Genomic DNA, 23197 nt, shown 5'->3' with positions numbered 1-23197 from the left:
TTTTAGAAGCTCAGAAGCACCTAAACGCTACCTGCGGCTCTTAACATGTTTTCTGAGGCTTTCTAGAGGTATCAGAAGTTCTCAAACCACTTGTAGTAGCTCAGAAACACCAAACAAATGTCAGCGTCTCTCAAACTGCCTTCTGAGCCTGGAGAGTGTCAGATGAGATACTCAAATAGTGTTTTGGCAGCTCAGAAACACTTAAATGACATCAGCGGCTTTTTAACTGTCTTCTGATCCTTCAAAACGTTATTAGTTGCTCAGAAGTACTAAAATGGTATCAGGGTTTCTCAAACTGTCTTCTGATGTTATCAAAAGTTTGCAAACGTTTTCATAGCTCAGAAACACCAAAAAAGTGTCAGTTACTCTACAACTGTCTTCTGAACGTTCAAGATGTTACCAGAAGTTTTAAGAATGTTTTAGTTTGCTCAGAAGACATCGAAACTGTCTTCTGAGCCCCGAAAGTGTTTTTTTGAGTTTGGGCTCGTTTTTTACTAATTCGGGGACGGGGAATCTAGTGGTGACGTTTATTTTTGCGTTACTCCTACAGAAACACGAAAATTTCAAGAAAAAATAGTCAAAATAGAGTTTCTCGAACTGAGTGACAGATACTACAAAACTAACTTCAGAAATGGATTCCCTGACCCCAAATTAGTCGAAAACGAGTACAAACTTGACCCCTCTAACTCGATTCAAAATGGCGGAATTTGCAAAATGGCGTCTTGGGCGGCCATTTTGATTTTTTTTGAAAAAGTCGAGTTTGGACTCGTTTTGTACTAATTCGGGGATGGGGAATCTAGTGGTGACGTTTATTTTTGCGTTACTCCTGCAGAAAACCGAAAATGTCTAAGAAAAAATAGTCAAAATAGAGTTTCTCGAACTGGGTGACAGATACTACAAAACTAACTTCAGAAATGGATTCCCTGACCCCAAATTAGTCGAAAACGAGTACAAACTTGACCCCTCTAACTCGATTCAAAATGGCGGAATTTGCAAAATGGCGTCTTGGGCGGCCATTTTGATTTTTTTTGAAAAAGTCGAGTTTGGACTCGTTTTCTACTAATTCGGGGACGGGGAATCTAGTGGTGACGTTTATTTTTGCGTTACTCCTGCAGAAAACCGAAAATGTCTAAGAAAAAATAGTCAAAATAGAGTTTCTCGTACTGAGTGACAGATACGACAAAACTAACTTCAGAAATGGATTCCCTGACCCCAAATTAGTCGAAAACGAGTACAAACTTGACCCTTCTAACTCGATTCAAAATGGCGGAATTTGCAAAATGGCGTCTTGGGCGGCCATTTTGATTTTTTTTGAAAAAGTCGAGTTTGGACTCGTTTTCTACTAATTCGGGGACGGGGAATCTAGTGGTGACGTTTATTTTTGCGTTACTCCTATAGAAAACCGAAAATGTCAAGAAAAAATAGTCAAAATAGAGTTTCTCGTACTGAGTGACAGATACGACAAAACTAACTTCAGAAATGGATTCCCTGACCCCAAATTAGTCGAAAACGAGTACAAACTTGACCCATCTAACTCGATTCAAAATGGCGGAATTTGCAAAATGGCGTCTTGGGCGACCATTTTGATTTTTTTTGAAAAAGTCGAGTTTGGACTCGTTTTCTACTAATTCGGGGACGGGGAATCTAGTGGTGACGTTTATTTTTGCGTTACTCCTATAGAAAACCGAAAATGTCAAGAAAAAATAGTCAAAATAGAGTTTCTCGTACTGAGTGACAGATACGACAAAACTAACTTCAGAAATGGATTCCCTGACCCCAAATTAGTCGAAAACGAGTACAAACTTGACCCCTCTAACTCGATTCAAAATGGCGGAATTTGCGAAATGGCGTCTTGGGCGGCCATTTTGATTTTTTTTGAAAAAGTCGAGTTTGGACTCGTTTTCTACTAATTCGGGGACGGGGAATCTAGTGGTGACGTTTATTTTTGCGTTACTCCTATAGAAAACCGAAAATGTCAAAAAAAAATAGTCAAAATAGAGTTTCTCGTACTGAGTGACAGATACGACAAAACTAACTTCAGAAATGGATTCCCTGACCCCAAATTAGTCGAAAACGAGTACAAACTTGACCCCTCTAACTCGATTCAAAATGGCGGAATTTGCAAAATGGCGTCTTGGGCGGCCATTTTGATTTTTTTTGAAAAAGTCGAGTTTGGACTCGTTTTGTACTAATTCGGGGATGGGGAATCTAGTGGTGACGTTTATTTTTGCGTTACTCCTGCAGAAAACCGAAAATGTCAAGAAAAAATAGTCAAAATAGAGTTTCTCGAACTGGGTGACAGATACTACAAAACTAACTTCAGAAATGGATTTCCTGACCCCAAATTAGTCGAAAACGAGTACAAACTTGACCCATCTAACTCGATTCAAAATGGCGAAATTTGCAAAATGGCGTCTTGGGCGGCCATTTTGATTTTTTTTTGAAAAAGTCGAGTTTGGACTCGTTTTCTACTAATTCGGGGACGGGGAATCTAGTGGTGACGTTTATTTTTGCGTTACTCCTACAGAAACCCGAAAATCTCAAGAAAAAATAGTCAAAATAGAGTTTCTCGAACTGAGTGACAGATACAACAAAACTAACTTCAGAAATGGATTCCCTGACCCCAAATTAGTCGAAAACGAGTACAAACTTGACCCCTCCAACTCGATTCAAAATGGCGGAATTTGCAAAATGGCGTCTTGGGCGACCATTTTGATTTTTTTTGAAAAAGTCGAGTTTGGACTCGTTTTGTACTAATTCGGGGATGGGGAATCTAGTGGTGACGTTTATTTTCGCGTTACTCCTGCAGAAAACCGAAAATTTCAAGAAAAAATAGTCAAAATAGAGTTTCTCGTACTGAGTGACAGATACGACAAAACTAACTTCAGAAATGGATTCCCTGACCCCAAATTAGTCGAAAACGAGTACAAACTTGACCCATCTAACTCGATTCAAAATGGCGGAATTTGCAAAATGGCGTCTTGGGCGACCATTTTGATTTTTTTTTGAAAAAGTCGAGTTTGGACTCGTTTTGTACTAATTCGGGGATGGGGAATCTAGTGGTGACGTTTATTTTTGCGTTACTCCTGCAGAAAACCGAAAATGTCTAAGAAAAAATAGTCAAAATAGAGTTTCTCGAACTGGGTGACAGATACTACAAAACTAACTTCAGAAATGGATTTCCTGACCCCAAATTAGTCGAAAACGAGTACAAACTTGACCCCTCTAACTCGATTCAAAATGGCGGAAATCGCAAAATGGCGCCTGCGGCGCCCATTTTGAGTTTTTCGTAATAAACCGAGTTTGGACTCGTTTTCGACTAATTCGAGGACGAGGAATCGAACGGTGACATTAATTTTGACGTAACTGTCACGCAAACGATGATTTTCCTAAAAAATAAATTTTCACAGAAAAAAAAAATAAAATTTGCACACTTTGGCAACATTGCAATTTTAAGTGACGTCATTTAATTAAAAAAAAAAAAAAAAAAAAAAAAAACTTACACTGTTCCTCTTTCATGTTGTAGTAGTCGCGATCGATGATGACGTCATCGCCCATTGTGCGCACGACCAGTTCGAACGAGTTCATTATTTCGACGTTTCGACCCTTTTGCTTGCCGATCAGAGCGCCAAACACTGAAAAAAACACCGGCTGTCAAACGTCATATCTGTCAACTTTTGACAGCTCTTGACAGCGCCTGTCAAAAATTTGTTGTTGCCCGATTACGGCGCTGTTTTCCGGCGGATTTCGCTGAAACTTTGCGTGGGCGTGAACCGGGCTCGAGTGGATTTACACCGCAAATTTCAAGATTATCGAGTAGACAGGGCCGGAGTAGTGAATTTTTGAAAAAAAAAAAAAACTATTTTTCTTGACAATTTGGCGAAAGAGGGCACCTCCACCAAATTGTCAAGAAAAAGTGGAATTTTCTTTGTTGTGGATCCTTTCTAGAGCTTCTAGAATGTTCTGGAAATGTAAACAACTTTCTAGAAGCATTTGGAAGCTTCTAGAACGTCGTAGAAGCATTTGTCTAAACTCTGTCAAAATAACTGAGAAATGGACTGTCAAAGTAAAAACTGTCAATAACTCAGTTATTTGACATTTTCACTAAAAATTGTATACCGAGTGATTTAAAGTACATTTCAAGAGCTTCAAAATGACATATTGAACCACCCTGTAACTGTCAAAATAACCGAGTTATTGACAGTTAAACAGGCAACTGTCAAGTTTAGTCAAACATTATTAACCAGCAAATAACTTGGTTATTTGACATTTTCACTAAAAATTGTATACCGAGTGATTTAAAGTACATTTCAAGAGCTTTAAAATGACGTACTGAACCACCCTGTAACTGTCAAAATAACCGAGTTATTGACAGTTAAACAGGCAACTGTCAAGTTTAGTCAAACATTTTTAAACCAGCAAATAACTTGGTTATTTGACATTTTCACTAAAAATTGTATACCGAGTGATTTAAAGTACATTTCAAGAGCTTCAAAATGACGTATTGAACCACCCTGTAACTGTCAAAATAACCGAGTTATTGACAGTTAAACAGGCAACTGTCAAGTTTAGTCAAACATTTTTAAACCAGCAAATAACTTGGTTATTTGACATTTTTACTAAAAATTGTATACCGAGTGATTTAAAGTACATTTCAAGAGCTTTAAAATGACGTATTGAACCACCCTGTAACTGTCAAAATAACCGAGTTATTGACAGTTAAACAGGCAACTGTAAAGTTTAGTCAAACATTTTTAAACCAGCAAATAACTTGGTTATTTGACATTTTTACTAAAAATTGTATACCGAGTGATTTAAAGTACATTTCAAAAGCTTCAAAATGACATATTGAACCACCCTGTAACTGTCAAAATAACCGAGTTATTGACAGTTAAACAAGCAACTGTCAAGTTTAGTCAAACATTTTTAACCAGCAAATAACTTGGTTATTTGACATTTTCACTAAAAATTGTATACCGAGTGATTTAAAGTACATTTCAAAAGCTTCAAAATGACATATTGAACCACCCTGTAACTGTCAAAATAACCGAGTTATTGACAGTTAAACAGACAACTGTCAAGTTTAGTCAAACATTTTTAATCAGCAAATAACTTGGTTATTTGACATTTTCACTGAAAATACTATACCGAGTGATTTAAAGTACATTTCAAGAGCTTCAAAATGACGTATTGAACCACCCTGTAACTGTCAAAATAACCGAGTTATTGACAGTTAAACAGGCAACTGTCAAGTTTAGTCAAACATTTTTAAACCAGCAAATAACTTGGTTATTTGACATTTTCACTAAAAATTGTATACCGAGTGATTTAAAGTACATTTCAAGAGCTTCAAAATGACGTATTGAACCACCCTGTAACTGTCAAAATAACCGAGTTATTGACAGTTAAACAGGCAACTGTCAAGTTTAGTCAAACATTTTTAATCAGCAAATAACTTGGTTATTTGACATTTTCACTAAAAATTGTATACCGAGTGATTTAAAGTACATTTCAAGAGCTTTAAAATGACATATTGAACCACCCTGTAACTGTCAAAATAACCGAGTTATTGACAGTTAAAGAGGCAACTGTCAAGTTTAGTCAAACATTTTTAAACCAGCAAATAACTTGGTTATTTGACATTTTCACTAAAAATTGTATACCGAGTGATTTAAAGTACATTTCAAGAGCTTTAAAATGACATATTGAACCACCCTGTAACTGTCAAAATAACCGAGTTATTGACAGTTCAACAGGCAACTGTCAAGTTTAGTCAAACATTTTTAATCAGCAAATAACTTGGTTATTTGACATTTTCACTAAAAATTGTATACCGAGTGATTTAAAGTACATTTCAAGAGCTTTAAAATGACATATTGAACCACCCTGTAACTGTCAAAATAACCGAGTTATTGACAGTTAAACAGGCAACTGTCAAGTTTAGTCAAACATTTTTAAACCAGCAAATAACTTGGTTATTTGACATTTTTACTAAAAATTGTATACCGAGTGATTTAAAGTACATTTCAAGAGCTTCAAAATGACATATTGAACCACCCTGTAACTGTCAAAATAACCGAGTTATTGACAGTTAAACAGGCAACTGTCAAGTTTAGTCAAACATTTTTAATCAGCAAATAACTTGGTTATTTGACATTTTCACTAAAAATACTATACCGAGTGATTTAAAGTACATTTCAAGAGCTTTAAAATGACGTATTGAACCACCCTGTAACTGTCAAAATAACCGAGTTATTGACAGTTAAAGAGGCAACTGTCAAGTTTAGTCAAACATTTTTAAACCAGCAAATAACTTGGTTATTTGACATTTTCACTAAAAATTGTATACCGAGTGATTTAAAGTACATTTCAAGAGCTTTAAAATGACATATTGAACCACCCTGTAACTGTCAAAATAACCGAGTTATTGACAGTTCAACAGGCAACTGTCAAGTTTAGTCAAACATTTTTAATCAGCAAATAACTTGGTTATTTGACATTTTCACTAAAAATTGTATACCGAGTGATTTAAAGTACATTTCAAGAGCTTTAAAATGACATATTGAACCACCCTGTAACTGTCAAAATAACCGAGTTATTGACAGTTAAACAGGCAACTGTCAAGTTTAGTCAAACATTTTTAAACCAGCAAATAACTTGGTTATTTGACATTTTTACTAAAAATTGTATACCGAGTGATTTAAAATACATTTCAAGAGCTTTAAAATGACGTATTGAACCACCCTGTAACTGTCAAAATAACCGAGTTATTGACAGTTAAACAGGCAACTGTCAAGTTTAGTCAAACATTTTTAAACCAGCAAATAACTTGGTTATTTGACATTTTCACTAAAAATTGTATACCGAGTGATTTAAAATACATTTCAAGAGCTTTAAAATGACGTATTGAACCACCCTGTAACTGTCAAAATAACCGAGTTATTGACAGTTAAACAGGCAACTGTCAAGTTTAGTCAAACATTTTTAAACCAGCAAATAACTTGGTTATTTGACATTTTTACTAAAAATTGTATACCGAGTGATTTAAAGTACATTTCAAGAGCTTTAAAATGACGTATTGAACCACCCTGTAACTGTCAAAATAACCGAGTTATTGACAGTTAAACAGGCAACTGTAAAGTTTAGTCAAACATTTTTAAACCAGCAAATAACTTGGTTATTTGACATTTTTACTAAAAATTGTATACCGAGTGATTTAAAGTACATTTCAAAAGCTTCAAAATGACATATTGAACCACCCTGTAACTGTCAAAATAACCGAGTTATTGACAGTTAAACAAGCAACTGTCAAGTTTAGTCAAACATTTTTAACCAGCAAATAACTTGGTTATTTGACATTTTCACTAAAAATTGTATACCGAGTGATTTAAAGTACATTTCAAAAGCTTCAAAATGACATATTGAACCACCCTGTAACTGTCAAAATAACCGAGTTATTGACAGTTAAACAAGCAACTGTCAAGTTTAGTCAAACATTTTTAACCAGCAAATAACTTGGTTATTTGACAAATTCACTAAAAATTGTATACCGAGTGATTTAAAGTACATTTCAAAAGCTTCAAAATGACATATTGAACCACCCTGTAACTGTCAAAATAACCGAGTTATTGACAGTTAAACAGACAACTGTCAAGTTTAGTCAAACATTTTTAATCAGCAAATAACTTGGTTATTTGACATTTTCACTAAAAATTGTATACCGAGTGATTTAAAGTACATTTCAAAAGCTTTAAAATGACGTATTGAACCACCCTGTAACTGTCAAAATAACCGAGTTATTGACAGTTAAACAGGCAACTGTCAAGTTTAGTCAAACATTTTTAAACCAGCAAATAACTTGGTTATTTGACATTTTCACTAAAAATTGTATACCGAGTGATTTAAAGTACATTTCAAGAGCTTTAAAATGACGTATTGAACCACCCTGTAACTGTCAAAATAACCGAGTTATTGACAGTTAAACAGGCAACTGTCAAGTTTAGTCAAACATTTTTAAACCAGCAAATAACTTGGTTATTTGACATTTTCACTAAAAATTGTATACCGAGTGATTTAAAGTACATTTCAAAAGCTTTAAAATGACATATTGAACCACCCTGTAACTGTCAAAATAACCGAGTTATTGACAGTTATGGTTGGTAGCTGTCAAAGCTTTGTCATTATTTGGGGCCAATAACTCGGTTATTGGGGCTTTTTTGAGACACTCATGTATGCAGGGTGGTGGAATTTTTACTAAAAACACTGACTTACCTCGTGGTACTGTCTGGCCTTCGGCCTGCGCCCTCACCCGAGTCCAGTGCTCCGACACATTCATAATCACCAGGGGGTGGAGGGAACACGTGACCGAGCCGGTGGCCCCCGGAGCCATCACGTTCCTCTCCTCGGACGTGTCCATGGAAGGGGCGTAGCACCCCGGAACCCCATCCGCTGTTTCAATCTCCATCACTTCCCTCGAGTCCATTTTTTGTGGGGTTATTTACCCTACAAAGGTTCACAGGTTAGTCCGGGGGTTTTCTAGAGGGTTCCCAGTGATTTGGGGCCCTAAAATACCTTGAAAAACTACAAAAACACCCCAAAAAGCACCAGAATCTAAACAAAACTGTTGTACAGGTTAGTGAGGTTAGGTTGACGTGTTTTTGTCTGGTTTTTCTGGTTTAAACGAGTAAAATAGTGCTGGAGGGGCTCATGGGGGCCCCTAAAAGTCCTGCTTACCTGTACAACACTCTTGGAACGTTTTTTTGATTGAAAAAACTGGAAAAACCACTGACCAACAAGGGAAAGTGTGGCAACACTGCTAGTTTGACAATTTTTCCTCTTTTTTACGACGAACCGACTGAAAGTGCTGGGGAAGGTGCGGAAAAGCCCCCTTGAACCACCACCAACCAAGAAAAACCTTTCAGGGCCCCTAAAAACCCAAAAAAACGAGAAAAAACATGAAAATGTGTGATGCGGCAACGCTGTACTAATGAAGTGTATGACAGTTTCGGTGACAGATCAAACATCACCTAAATGACAGTTGACAGTTGCCAAATCAAAACATAAACAATTTGGTGCTTAAATTAGTGAAAAAAGGTGTTTTTCTAGTGTTGTGCCAAGTGATTTTAGTGTGGGGCGTCCGTTTTTCGTGTTTTCTACCATTTGGTGGTGTAAAAAGTGTTTTTTTCCCGGTCCTCTTCCTGAAGATCCTGTTTAGAGGCTTCTGGCACTTGGAAACTACAATTTTAGAGGCTTCTGGCAGTTTTGGAGGTTCCTGCAGCTGTTGAGGTAGGTTCTAGAGGCTTCTGGCATATCTAAGATGGTTGCCAGAGGCCTCTGGCACTCCCAAATGTTTCTAGAGGCTTCTGGCAGTTTTGAAAGTTTTATCGAAGGTTAATAAAGCTTTCAGAGGCCTCTGGCAGTTCTAAATCACTTGTTAGAGGCTTCTGGCATATTTTCAAGGTTTTAGGGTTATTTAAGCAAATTTTAGAGGCTTCTGGCAAATTCAAGATGGTTGCCAGAGGCCTCTGGCAGCCCCAAACATCTCTAGAACCTTCCAAAGTGTATTTTCAGATTTAGTTGCCCTACGAAGGTTGAAAGGTTAGTCCGGGGGTTTTCTAGAGGGTTCCCAGTGATTTGGGGCCCCAAAATACCTTGAAAAACTACAAAAACACCCCAAAAAGCACCAGAATCTACACCAAACTGTTGTATAGGTTAGTGAGGTTAGGTTGACGTGTTTTTGTCCTGGTTTTGTTGGTTAAACGAGTAAAATAGTGCTGGAGGGGCTCATGGGGGCCCCTAAAAGTCCTGCTTACCTGTACAACACTCTTGAAACGCTTTTTTGTTTGAAAAAACTGGAAAAACCACTGACCAACAAGGGGAAGTGTGGCAACACTGCTGGTTTGACAATTTTTCCTCTTTTCTAGGACGAACCGACTAAAACTGCTTGAGAAGGTGCGGAAAGCCCCCTTGAACCACCACCAACCAAGAAAAACCCTTCAGGGCCCCTAAAAACCCAAAAAAACGAGAAAAAACATGAAAATGTGTGATGCGGCAACGCTGTACTAATGAAGTGTATGACAGTTTCGGTGACAGATCAAACATCACCTAAATGACAGTTGACAGTTGCCAAATCAAAACATAAACAATTTGGTGCTTAAATTAGTGGAAAAAAAGTGTTTTTCTAGTGTTGTGCCAAGTGATTTTAGTGTGGGGCGTCCATTTTTCGTGTTTTCTACCATTTGGTGGTGTAAAAAGTGTTTTTTTCCCGGTCCTCTTCCTGAAGATCCTGTTTAGAGGCTTCTGGCACTGGGAAATTACAATTTTAGAGGCTTCTGGCAGTTTTGGAGGTTCCTGCAGCTGTTGAGGTAGGTTCTAGAGGCTTCTGGCAAATCCAAGATGGTTGCCAGAGGCCTCTGGCAGCCCCAAACATCTCTAGAACCTTCCAAAGTGTATTTTCAGATTTAGTTGCCCTACGAAGGTTGAAAGGTTAGTCCGGGGGTTTTCTAGAGGGTTCCCAGTGATTTGGGGCCCCAAAATACCTTGAAAAACTACAAAAACACCCCAAAAAGCACCAGAATCTACACAAAACTGTTGTACAGGTTAGTGAGGTTAGGTTGACGTGTTTTTGTCTGGTTTTGTGGGGTAAATCGAGTAAATAAGTGCTGGAGGGGCTCCTGGGGGCCCCTAAAAGTCCTGCTTACCTGTACAACACTCTTGGAACGTTTTTTTGATTGAAAAAACTGGAAAAACCACTGACCAACAAGGGGAAGTGTGGCAACACTGCTGGTTTGACAATTTTTCCTCTTTTCTAGGACGAACCGACTAAAACTGCTTGAGAAGGTGCGGAAAGCCCCCTTGAACCACCAGCAACCAAGAAAAACCCTTCAGGGCCCCTAAAAACCCAAAAAAACGAGAAAAAACATGAAAATGTGCGATGCGGCAACGCTGTCCTAATGAAGCGTCTGACAGTTTCGGTGACAGATCAAACATCACCTAAATGACAGTTGACAGTTGCCAAATCAAAACAAACAATTTGGTGCTTAAATTAGTGGAAAAAAAGGTGTTTTTCTAGTGTTGTGCCAAGTGATTTTAGTGTGGGGCGTCCATTTTTAGTGTTTTCTACCATTTGGCGGTGTAAAAAGTGTTTTTTTCCCGGTCCTCTTCCTGAAGATCCTGTTTAGAGGCTTCTGGCACTGGGAAATTACAATTTTAGAGGCTTCTGGCAGTTTTGGAGGTTCCTGCAGCTGTTGAGGTAGGTTCTAGAGGCTTCTGGCAAATCCAAGATGGTTGCCAGAGGCCTCTGGCATTCCCAATTGTCTTTCGAGGCTTCTGGAACTTTTAAAAGCTTTTTCGAAGGCTAACAAAGTTTTCAGAGGCTTCTGGCACATTTGGATGGTTTTAAGGTTGTTTAAGTCAATTCTAGAGGCTTCTGGCAAATCCAAGATGGTTGCCAGAGGCCTCTGGCAGCTCCAAACGTCTCTAGAGGCTTCTGGCAGTTTCCAAATGTTTACAGAGCTTTCAGAGGCCTCTGGCAGTTCTAAATTACTCATTAGAGGCTTCTGGCAATTCCAAAATGGTCTCTAGAGGCCTCTGGCAGTTTTGAAAGCTTTTTCGAAGGTTAGTAAAGCTTTCAGAGGCCTCTGGCAGTTCTAAATCACTTGTTAGAGGCTTCTCGTATATTTTGAAGGTTTTAGGGATATTTAAGCAAATTTTAGAGGCTTCTGGCAAATCCAAGATGGTTGCCAGAGGCCTCTGGCAGCCCCGAACATCTCAGAAACATCAAAATACCCCCAGCGGCTGTCAAACTGTCTTTCGAACAGTGAAACTCATACCAGGAAGCTTTTTAGTGGCTCGGAAACTTCAAAATTTTCATAAGCGGCCCTCAAACTGTTTTCTGAGACTGTCAAATGTCAGCAGGAGTTTCCAAACTGTCTTTATCTCTCAAAAATGCTGTCAGCGTCTCTGAAACTGTCTTAAGTGGTTCTCTCAAACATTTTTCTGCATCCCAGAATCATTAAAATATCTCTAGTGGCTGTCAAACTGTTTTCTGAGCCTTAAAAGTCATACCAGGGATTGTCAAACGGTTTTCAGTGGCTCAGAAACATGAACACTTCATAAGCAGCACTCAAACTGTCTTCTGAATCTCAGAACTCTTACCAGGGACTCTAAAAAGTTCCAGAATCTTCTGGAATATTCCAAAAGCTTCTACGACGTTCCAGAAACTACTGGAAGCTTCCGGAATGTTCCAAAAGCTTCTACGACGTTCCAGAAACTACTGGAAGCTTCCGGAATGTTCCAGAGGCATCTACGACGTTCTAAAAAGTTCAAAAGCTTCCGAAATGTTCCAAATGCTTCTACGACGTTCTAGAATCTTCTGGAATATTCCAACAGCTTCTGAAACGTTCTAGAAACTTCCAAAAGCTTCTACGACGTTCCAGAAACTACTTGAAGCTTTCAAAAGCTTCCGAAATGTTCCAAAGGCTTCTACGACGTTCTAGAATCTTCTGGAATATTCCAAAAGCTTCTGAAACGTTCTAGAAACTTCCAAAAGCTTCTACGACGTTCCAGAAACTACTTGAAGCTTCCAAAAGCTTCCGAAATGTTCCAAAGGCTTCTACGACGTTCCAGAAACTACTGGAAGCTTCCGGAATGTTCCAGAGGCATCTACGACGTTCTAGAATCTTCTGGAATATTCCAAAAGCTTCTGAAACGTTCTAGAAACTTCCAAAAGCTTCTACGACGTTCCAGAAACTACTTGAAGCTTCCAAAAGCTTCCGAAATGTTCCAAAGGCTTCTACGACGTTCTAGAATCTTCTGGAATATTCCAAAAGCTTCTGAAACGTTCTAGAAACTTCCAAAAGCTTCTACGACGTTCCAGAAACTACTGGAAGCTTCCGGAATGTTCCAGAGGCATCTACGACGTTCTAAAAAGTTCCAAAAGCTTCCGGAATGTTCCAAAGGCTTCTACGACGTTCTAGAATCTTCTGGAATATTCCAAAAGCTTCTGAAACGTTCTAGAAACTTCCAAAAGCTTCTACGACGTTCCAGAAACTACTTGAAGCTTCCAAAAGCTTCCGAAATGTTCCAAAGGCTTCTACGACGTTCTAGAATCTTCTGGAATATTCCAAAAGCTTCTGAAACGTTCTAGAAACTTCCAAAAGCTTCTACGACGTTCCAGAAACTACTGGAAGCTTCCGGAATGTTCCAGAGGCATCTACGACGTTCTAAAAAGTTCAAAAGCTTCCGAAATGTTCCAAATGCTTCTACGACGTTCTAGAATCTTCTGGAATATTCCAAAAGCTTCTGAAACGTTCTAGAAACTTCCAAAAGCTTCTACGACGTTCCAGAAACTACTTGAAGCTTCCAAAAGCTTCCGAAATGTTCCAAAGGCTTCTACGACGTTCTAGAATCTTCTGGAATATTTCAAAAGCTTCTGAAACGTTCTAGAAACTTCCAAAAGCTTCTACGACGTTCCAGAAACTACTGGAAGCTTTCGGAATGTTCCAAAAGCTTCTACGACGTTCTAAATAGTTCAAAAGCTTCCGGAATGTTCCAAAGGCTTCTACGACGTTCTAGAATCTTCCGGAATATTCCAAAAGCTTCTGAAACGTTCTAGAAACTTCCAAAAGCTTCTACGACGTTCCAGAAACTACTTGAAGCTTACAAAAGCTTCCGAAATGTTCCAAAGGCTTCTACGACGTTCTAGAATCTTCTGGAATATTCCAAAAGCTTCTGAAACGTTCTAAAAACTTCCAAAAGCTTCTACGACGTTCCAGAAACTACTGGAAGCTTCCGGAATGTTCCTAAAGCTTCTACGACGTTCCAGAAACTACTGGAAGCTTCCGGAATGTTCCAAAGGCTTCTACGACGTTCTAGAATCTTCTGGAATATTCCAAAAGCTTCTGAAACGTTCTAGAAACTTCCAAAAGCTTCTACGACGTTCCAGAAACTACTTGAAGCTTCCAAAAGCTTCCGAAATGTTCCAAAGGCTTCTACGACGTTCTAGAAACTACTGGAAGCTTCCGGAATGTTCCAGAGGCATCTACGACGTTCTAGAATCTTCTGGAATATTCCAAAAGCTTCTGAAACGTTCTAGAAACTTCCAAAAGCTTCTACGACGTTCCAGAAACTACTGGAAGCTTTCGGAATGTTCCAAAAGCTTCTACGACGTTCTAAATAGTTCAAAAGCTTCCGGAATGTTCCAAAGGCTTCTACGACGTTCTAGAATCTTCCGGAATATTCCAAAAGCTTCTGAAACGTTCTAGAAACTTCCAAAAGCTTCTACGACGTTCCAGAAACTACTTGAAGCTTACAAAAGCTTCCGAAATGTTCCAAAGGCTTCTACGACGTTCTAGAATCTTCTGGAATATTCCAAAAGCTTCTGAAACGTTCTAAAAACTTCCAAAAGCTTCTACGACGTTCCAGAAACTACTGGAAGCTTCCGGAATGTTCCTAAAGCTTCTACGACGTTCCAGAAACTACTGGAAGCTTCCGGAATGTTCCAAAGGCTTCTACGACGTTCTAGAATCTTCTGGAATATTCCAAAAGCTTCTGAAACGTTCTAGAAACTTCCAAAAGCTTCTACGACGTTCCAGAAACTACTTGAAGCTTCCAAAAGCTTCCGAAATGTTCCAAAGGCTTCTACGACGTTCTAGAAACTACTGGAAGCTTCCGGAATGTTCCAGAGGCATCTACGACGTTCTAGAATCTTCTGGAATATTCCAAAAGCTTCTGAAACGTTCTAAAAACTTCCAAAAGCTTCTACGACGTTCCAGAAACTACTGGAAGCTTCCGGAATGTTCCTAAAGCTTCTACGACGTTCCAGAAACTACTGGAAGCTTCCGGAATGTTCCAAAGGCTTCTACGACGTTCTAGAATCTTCTGGAATATTCCAAAAGCTTCTGAAACGTTCTAGAAACTTCCAAAAGCTTCTACGACGTTCCAGAAACTACTTGAAGCTTCCAAAAGCTTCCGAAATGTTCCAAAGGCTTCTACGACGTTCTAGAAACTACTGGAAGCTTCCGGAATGTTCCAGAGGCATCTACGACGTTCTAGAATCTTCTGGAATATTCCAAAAGCTTCTGAAACGTTCTAGAAACTTCCAAAAGCTTCTACGACGTTCCAGAAACTACTGGAAGCTTTCGGAATGTTCCAAAAGCTTCTACGACGTTCTAAATAGTTCAAAAGCTTCCGGAATGTTCCAAAGGCTTCTACGACGTTCTAGAATCTTCCGGAATATTCCAAAAGCTTCTGAAACGTTCTAGAAACTTCCAAAAGCTTCTACGACGTTCCAGAAACTACTTGAAGCTTACAAAAGCTTCCGAAATGTTCCAAAGGCTTCTACGACGTTCTAGAATCTTCTGGAATATTCCAAAAGCTTCTGAAACGTTCTAAAAACTTCCAAAAGCTTCTACGACGTTCCAGAAACTACTGGAAGCTTCCGGAATGTTCCTAAAGCTTCTACGACGTTCCAGAAACTACTGGAAGCTTCCGGAATGTTCCAAAGGCTTCTACGACGTTCTAGAATCTTCTGGAATATTCCAAAAGCTTCTGAAACGTTCTAGAAACTTCCAAAAGCTTCTACGACGTTCCAGAAACTACTTGAAGCTTCCAAAAGCTTCCGAAATGTTCCAAAGGCTTCTACGACGTTCTAGAAACTACTGGAAGCTTCCGGAATGTTCCAGAGGCATCTACGACGTTCTAGAATCTTCTGGAATATTCCAAAAGCTTCTGAAACGTTCTAGAAACTTCCAAAAGCTTCTACGACGTTCCAGAAACTACTGGAAGCTTCCAAAAGCTTCCGAAATGTTCCAAAGGCTTCTACGACGTTCTAGAATCTTCTGGAATATTCCAAAAGCTTCTGAAACGTTCTAGAAACTTCCAAAAGCTTCTACGACGTTCCAGAAACTACTGGAAGCTTCCGGAATGTTCCAGAGGCATCTACGACGTTCTAAAAAGTTCCAAAAGCTTCCGGAATGTTCCAAAGGCTTCTACGACGTTCTAGAATCTTCTGGAATATTCCAAAAGCTTCTGAAACGTTCTAGAAACTTCCAAAAGCTTCTACGACGTTCCAGAAACTACTTGAAGCTTCCAAAAGCTTCCGAAATGTTCCAAAGGCTTCTACGACGTTCTAGAATCTTCTGGAATATTCCAACAGCTTCTGAAACGTTCCAGAAACTTCCAAAAGCTTCTACGACGTTCCAGAAACTACTGGAAGCTTCCGGAATGTTCCAAAAGCTTCTACGACGTTCCAGAAACTACTGGAAGCTTCCAAAAGCTTCCGGAATGTTCCAGAGGCATCTACGACGTTCTAAAAAGTTCCAAAAGCTTCTGGAATGTTCCAAAGGCTTCTACGACGTTCTAGAATCTTCTGGAATATTCCAACAGCTTCTGAAACGTTCCAGAAACTTCCAAAAGCTTCTACGACGTTCCAGAAACTACTGGAAGCTTCCGGAATGTTCCAGAGGCATCTACGACGTTCTAAAAAGTTCCAAAAGCTTCCGGAATGTTCCAAAGCTTCTACGACGTTCTAGAATCTTCTGGAATATTCCAACAGCTTCTGAAACGTTCCAGAAACTTCCAAAAGCTTCTACGACGTTCCAGAAACTACTGGAAGCTTCCGGAATGTTCCAAAAGCTTCTACGACGTTCCAGAAACTACTGGAAGCTTCCAAAAGCTTCCGGAATGTTCCAGAGGCATCTACGACGTTCTAAAAAGTTCCAAAAGCTTCTGGAATGTTCCAAAGGCTTCTACGACGTTCTAGAATCTTCTGGAATATTCCAACAGCTTCTGAAACGTTCCAGAAACTTCCAAAAGCTTCTACGACGTTCCAGAAACTACTGGAAGCTTCCGGAATGTTCCAAAGCTTCTACGACGTTCTAGAATCTTCTGGAATATTCCAACAGCTTCTGAAACGTTCCAGAAACTTCCAAAAGCTTCTACGACGTTCCAGAAACTACTGGAAGCTTCCAAAAGCTTCCGGAATGTTCCAGAGGCATCTACGACGTTCTAAAAAGTTCCAAAAGCTTCCGAAATGTTCCAAAGGCTTCTACGACGTTCTAGAATCTTCTGGAATATTCCAACAGCTTCTGAAACGTTCCAGAAACTTCCAAAAGCTTCTACGACGTTCCAGAAACTACTGGAAGCTTCCGGAATGTTCCAAAAGCTTCTACGACGTTCCAGAAACTACTGGAAGCTTCCAAAAGCTTCCGGAATGTTCCAGAGGCATCTACGACGTTCTAAAAAGTTCCAAAAGCTTCTGGAATGTTCCAAAGGCTTCTACGACGTTCTAGAATCTTCTGGAATATTCCAACAGCTTCTGAAACGTTCCAGAAACTTCCAAAAGCTTCTACGACGTTCCAGAAACTACTGGAAGCTTCCAAAAGCTTCCGGAATGTTCCAGAGACATCTACGACGTTCTAAAAAGTTCCAAAAGCTTCCGGAATGTTCCAAAGGCTTCTACGACGTTCTAGAATCTTCTGGAATATTCTAACAGCTTCTGAAACGTTCCAGAAACTTCCAAAAGTTTCTACGACGTTCCAGAAACTACTGGAAGCTTCCGGAATGTTCCAAAAGCTTCTACGACGTTCCAGAAACTACTGGAAGCTTCCAAAAGCTTCCGGAATGTTCCAGAGGCATCTACGACGTTCTAAAAAGTTCCAAAAGCTTCTGGAATGTTCCAAAGGCTTCTACGACGTTCTAGAATCTTCTGGAATATTCCAAAAGCTTCTGAAACGTTCCAGAAACTTCCAAAAGCTTCTACGACGTTCCAGAAACTACTGGAAGCTTCCAAAAGCTTCCGGAATGTTCCAGAGACATCTACGACGTTCTAAAAAGTTCCAAAAGCTTCCGGAATGTTCCAAAGGCTTCTACGACGTTCTAGAATCTTCTGGAATATTCCAACAGCTTCTGAAACGTTCCAGAAACTTCCAAAAGCTTCTACGACGTTCCAGAAACTACTGGAAGCTTCCAAAAGCTTCCGGAATGTTCCAGAGACATCTACGACGTTCTAAAAAATTCCAAAAGCTTCCGGAATGTTCCAAAGGCTTCTACGACGTTCTAGAATCTTCTGGAATATTCCAACAGCTTCTGAAACGTTCCAGAAACTTCCAAAAGCTTCTACGACGTTCCAGAAACTACTGGAAGCTTCCAAAAGCTTCCGGAATGTTCCAGAGACATCTACGACGTTCTAAAAAGTTCCAAAAGCTTCCGGAATGTTCCAAAGGCTTCTACGACGTTCTAGAATCTTCTGGAATATTCCAAAAGCTTCTGAAACGTTCCAGAAACTTCCAAAAGCTTCTACGACGTTCCAGAAACTACTGGAAGCTTCCAAAAGCTTCCGGAATGTTCCAGAGGCTTCTACGACCAGTCCGAGTTGTCAAATTTTGACAGAACAACCACAGAATTAAGGAAAAAAAAAAGTTTGGTTGGGTTTTAATAATTTTTTTTATTAACAAAACTTAGAAGAAAATTTCCTATTTTTTATGGCGTTTCAGGTTCGGCGCAGTCGTTTGCGGCGTTGCCACTTTTACGCGCTTGTCCTTGTTCTTCCGCGGTTTGGCCGCATTTCGTGCAAACGCCTGCGAAAAACAAAAGAGAAACGTCACTCAGAAAACAAATGAAGCGCGACGAGAAAATCGTAAAAACAAAAAACGTGACCTTGAAAATCGGTCACGTGACCTGGTATTTGATCGAGAGAAAAACGAAACTATTTGGTGACCTTGAAATGCTAAGAAAATCGGTCACGTGACCTTGAAAAAACGAGAAAAACCAAGCGAATCAAGGTCACGTGACCTTGAAAAAATAAACAAAATTTTGCGAAATGTGACCTTGGAAAAAGAAATTATCTCCTAAAGGTCACGTGACCTTAATTATCGTTTTCAAGGTCACATGACTAAAAGGTCACTTTTCAATTTGTGTCGCGTGACCTTGATTTTTTTTTTTTCCAAGGTCACGCCTAATTTAGGTTTTTCAAGGTCAACGTGACTGTAAAAAGTGTGTTTTTCCAAGGTAAGCAAAATTTTTATTTTTAAGGTCACGTGACCTTATTTATTTTTTTTTCAAGGTCGCGTGACTTTAATTAAAGGTCACGCCTAATTTATGTTGTTCAAGGTCACGTAACTTTTATTAAATGTTTTTCCAAGGTTTCAATTTTTTTTTAAGGTTCCGTGACCTTGATTTTTTTTTCAAGGTCACGTGACCAACTAAAGGTTTTTTCCAAGGTCGCGCAAAATTTGTGTCACGTGACCTTGATTTTTTTTTTTCCAAGGTCACGCCTAATTTAGGTTTTTCAAGGTCAACGTGACTGTAAAGTGTGTTTTTCCAAGGTAAGCAAAATTTTTATTTTTAAGGTCACGTGACCTTATTTATTTTTTTTCAAGGTCGCGTGACTTTAATTAAAGGTCACGCTTAATTTAGGTTGTTCAAGGTCACGTAACTTTTATTAAATGTTTTTCCAAGGTAAAGCAAATTTTTTTTTTAAGGTTCCGTGACCTTGATTTTTTTTCAAGGTCACGTGATAACTAAAATGTCACGCAAAATTTAGGTTTTTCCAAGGTCACGTGACTAATTGGATTTTCCAAGGTCAAACAAAATTTTATTTTTTTAAGGTCACGGGGCCTTGATTAATTTTTTTCAAGGTCGAGAAGAACTTTGTCAAGGTCACGTGACCATGATTATTTTTTTTTTCAAGGTCACGCAAAATTTAGGGGTTGTTAGGGCGCGTGACCAAAGGCTTGTCCAAGGTCACGCAAAATTTTAAGGTCGCGTGACCTTGATTTTTCCAAGGTCACGTAAAATTATTTTCAAGGTCACAATTGTAAGGTTACGTGACCTTGATTAATACTTTTTAAGGCCCGTGACTTTGATTTTTCCCCAAGGTCACGTGACTAAAAGGTCACGCAAAATTTAGGTTTTTCAAGGTCACGTCAAGCAGAATTTTAATTTTTTTTTAGTCACGTGATCTTATTAATTTTTTTCAAGTAGCTCAGAAGAAACGCTACCGGTGGCTCTAAAACTGTCTTCTGAGCGTAAAAAATGGTCACCTGAGGTTTTCAAACGGTTTTTGGCAGCTCAGAAAGTCAAAAGTGGTATCAGTTGCACCAAAACTGTAAACAAACGGTTTTTGCGGCTCAGAAACACGAAAATAGTATCAGAAGTTGAAAAACTGTTTTTTTTAAGTAGCTCAGTAGCACCAGCGGCTTTCAAACTGTTTTCTGAGACATTGTAGAGATATCGGAGGTTATTAAACTGTTTGTAATAACTCAGAAACGGCAAAACGTCCTTTGCAGCTCGGAAATACCAAAATGGTATCAGTGGTTCCAAAACTGTCTTTTGATCTTAAAAAAAAAAGATTTCAAATGGTTTTTACAACTAATTCCAATCAGAAGTTCTAAAACTGTTTTTTTGTAGCTCAGAAGCACCAAAACCCCATCAGCGGCTCTATAACTGTCTTCTGAGCGTGAAAAATGTCACATGAGGTTTTCAAACGGTTTTTGGCAGCTCAGAAAGTCAAAAGTAGTATCAGTGACACCAAAATTGTTTTTGCAGCTCAGAAACACGAAAATAATCAAATGGCATCAGCGGCTCTCAAACTGTCTTCTGAGCCAAACAAAACTGTTTTAAGAAGCTCCTAGACGTCATCTGCGCGTCTTAATATGTTTTCTGAGGCTTTCTACGAACATTAGAAGCTCTCAAACTCAGAAACACCAAACAAATTTCAGTGTCTCTCAAAATGTCTTCTGAGCCTGGAAAGTGCCGGATGAGATTAGATCAAATAGTTTCTTTTTGCAGCTCAGAAACACCGACATGGCATCAGCAACTTTTCAACTTGTCTTCTGATCTAAAATGTTGCCAGAAATACTTTCAGTTACTCATCAAAATCATCAAAATGGCATCAGTAGTTCTCAAACTGTCTTCTGATTGCAAACGTTTTTCACAGCTCAGAAACGCCAAAACGGTATCAGTGACTGCAAAACTGTCTTCTGATCCGATAAAATGTCTTCAGAAGTTTTCAAAACTGTCTTTAGTTGCTCAGAAGCACAAAAATGGTCTTCTGAAGTTATCAGAAGTTTGCAAACGTTTTTCACAACTCAGAAACACCAAAACGGTATCAGTGACTACAAAACTATCTTCTGATCCGACAAAATGCCATCGGAACTTTTCAAAACTGTCTTTAGTTGCTCAGAAGCACAAAAATAGCATCAGTGGTTCTCAAACTGTCTTCTGATGTAATAAAAAGTTTGCAAGCGTTTTTTATAGCTCAGAAACATAAAAACGGTATCAGTGACTGCAAAACTGTCTTCTGATCCGATAAAATGCCATCGGAACTTTTCAAAACTGTCTTTAGTTGCTCAGAAGGATAAAAATGGCATCAGTAGTTCTCGAACTGTCTTCTGATGTTATCAAATGTTTGCAAACGTCTTTCACAGCTCAGAAACGCCAAAACGGGATCAGTGACTGCAAAACTGTCTTCTGATCCGATAAAATGTCTTGTGAAGTTTTCAAAATTGTCTTTAGTTGCTCAGAAGGACAAAAATGGCATCAGTGGTTCTCAAACTGTCTTCTGATGTAATAAAAAGTTTGCAAGCGTTTTTTATAGCTCAGAAACATAAAAACGGGATCAGTGACTGCAAAACTGTCTTCTGATCCGATAAAATGCCATCGGAACTTTTCAAAACTGTCTTTAGTTGCTCAGAAGGATAAAAATGGCATCAGTAGTTCTCAAACTGTCTTCTGATATTAACAGAAGTTTGCAAACGTTTTTCACAGCTCAGAAACGCCAAAACGATATCAGTGACTGCAAAACTGTCTTCTGATCCGATAAAATGTCTTGAGAAGGTTTTAAAACTGTCTTTAGTTGCTCAGAAGGACAAAAATGCCATTAGTGGCTCTCAAACTGTATTCTGAGCCTCAAAAAAGTCATTTGTCACATTAACGTCATATGTCAGTTACATTCTTAAGTCTTCCGGCGTCAAAACAAAAAAAAAATGGTTGACGCATGTCAGTCAACGTCATCCGTCACTGTTACGTCAAAACGCGTCTCAGGCCACACGTCAACTGTCACTCGTACGCACAAGTCAACTACGTCACACACGCGAGTCTGTCAACTGTCAGTTGGGTAGCGTGCGTCAACTGTCCCGAGTTACGTCACAACGCATCTGTCAAATGTGACACTCACCCAATTTCATGGCGCACTCGTCGCACACGACGCGATACGCCTTCTTGACAGTTTTCCGTTGACATTTCGTGCACGTTTTCGGTCTGGTCAACGGTTTGTACTTTTTGTATTTAATCTTCCACTCGATGATTTCCTGGCAGCGCGCGCACGCGTCGTCCGCGCGCGCGCACGCGTTCAACATTTTAGTGCGCGCGCTCGTGTCGTGCAACGTGTTTTTGAACGCGTGCGCGTTTCGGTGTTTTTGGGGACGCGTGCGCGTCGCGTTTCCTCTTTCCGTGCTCATTGGGGGCGCGTCTGCGACAAAAAAATCCGGTTTTGAGGTTAGGGTTCGAGTTGGACGAATTATTTTAGTTGCGTTGGATTCGCCGTCCCCGAATTAGTCGAAAACGAGTATAATGTCAGTTTTTTGACATGACATTGACAGGCTGTCATTTGACGGGTAATGACAGGTCGAAATGTCAAAAAATCGACATTATACTCGTTTTCGACTAATTTGGGGACGGGGAATCCAACGCAACTAAAATTATTCGTCCAACTCCAACCCTAACCTCACAAGTTACAAATTTCTCGGTAAAAACGTGTTTTATGAAGGTTTTAAGGCAGGAGTGCTTTTTCAAATCTGATTTCACGTTTTTTGTAATCTCCGACCTCAAATTAGTCGAAAACGAGTATAAACTCGATTTTTCGGTTTTTTGAGCTGTCATTACCTGTCAAAATGACAATTTGTCAAATAAAAGTCAAAATTCAGCTTTACAAACTTATTTTCGACAAACTTAGGGAGGAACAATTGCAAAAACGGTAAATCAGGCCCGAAAATCAAATTTTCTATCGCTTAACTGTCAAATTGACATTTTTTGAGGTTAGGGTTGGAGTTGGACGAGAAATTTTAGTGGCGTTCGATTCCCCGTCCCCGAATTAGTTGAAAACGAGTATAAACTCAGTTTTTTGACATGACATTGACAGGTTGTCATTTGACAGGTAATGACAGCTCTAAATGTCAAAAAATTGACATTATACTCG

The 23197-nt window shown here is 39.2% G+C and overlaps 2 protein-coding genes and 2 long non-coding RNA genes across 14 annotated transcripts in view; 1 reads left to right on the top strand and 3 right to left on the bottom strand.

The window, feature by feature from the left end:
- Positions 1 to 10788, bottom strand: part of CSN6 (COP9 signalosome subunit 6) — a 24580-nt gene extending 13792 nt beyond the window's left edge. The window contains exons 1-3 of one of the 6 annotated variants that reach the window (XM_081993030.1): positions 10701 to 10788; positions 8272 to 8502; positions 3504 to 3635 (exon numbers count right to left, since the gene is read on the bottom strand). In XM_081993030.1, coding sequence (XP_081849156.1) covers positions 3504 to 3635; positions 8272 to 8482 — 343 coding nt within the window. In that variant the 5' untranslated portion in view covers positions 8483 to 8502; positions 10701 to 10788. The other 5 variants (XM_081993033.1, XM_081993029.1, XM_081993034.1 and 2 more) reach the window with 5 other exon arrangements.
- LOC145738169 (uncharacterized) overlaps positions 10141 to 23197 on the top strand; it is a 25457-nt gene continuing 12400 nt past the window's right edge. Inside the window, exons 1-2 of the long non-coding RNA XR_014180618.1 lie at positions 10141 to 10364; positions 10812 to 11251. This is a non-coding gene — a long non-coding RNA (uncharacterized LOC145738169). The remainder of the gene's footprint in view (positions 10365 to 10811; positions 11252 to 23197) is intronic.
- Positions 11082 to 11457, bottom strand: LOC145738175 (uncharacterized). Its single transcript, XR_014180625.1, has 2 exons — positions 11205 to 11457; positions 11082 to 11172 (listed from the first exon to the last, which is right to left on the bottom strand). It is a non-coding gene; the product is annotated as an uncharacterized LOC145738175 (long non-coding RNA).
- Positions 18421 to 23197, bottom strand: part of LOC145738166 (uncharacterized protein C9orf85 homolog) — a 22472-nt gene continuing 17695 nt past the window's right edge. For 3 of the 6 annotated variants that reach the window (XR_014180613.1, XR_014180612.1, XM_081993038.1), the window contains one exon: positions 18421 to 18578. Coding sequence is in view for 1 of the 6 variants with exons in the window: in XM_081993039.1 (XP_081849165.1) it covers positions 18481 to 18578; positions 22178 to 22471 (392 nt within the window). In the remaining 5 variants the exon portion in view is untranslated. Of the gene's footprint in view, positions 18579 to 22177; positions 22472 to 23197 lie in introns of those variants that run through there. The other 3 variants (XR_014180614.1, XM_081993037.1, XM_081993039.1) reach the window with 2 other exon arrangements.

Source organism: Ips typographus, linkage group LG15, assembly GCF_016097725.1.
Source record: "Ips typographus isolate SLU linkage group LG15, UJ_Ityp_2.0, whole genome shotgun sequence".
Taxonomy (NCBI): domain Eukaryota; kingdom Metazoa; phylum Arthropoda; class Insecta; order Coleoptera; family Curculionidae; genus Ips; species Ips typographus.
Note: the sequence above shows the minus strand (reverse complement) of the source record. Positions and strands in the feature narration are given on the sequence as shown.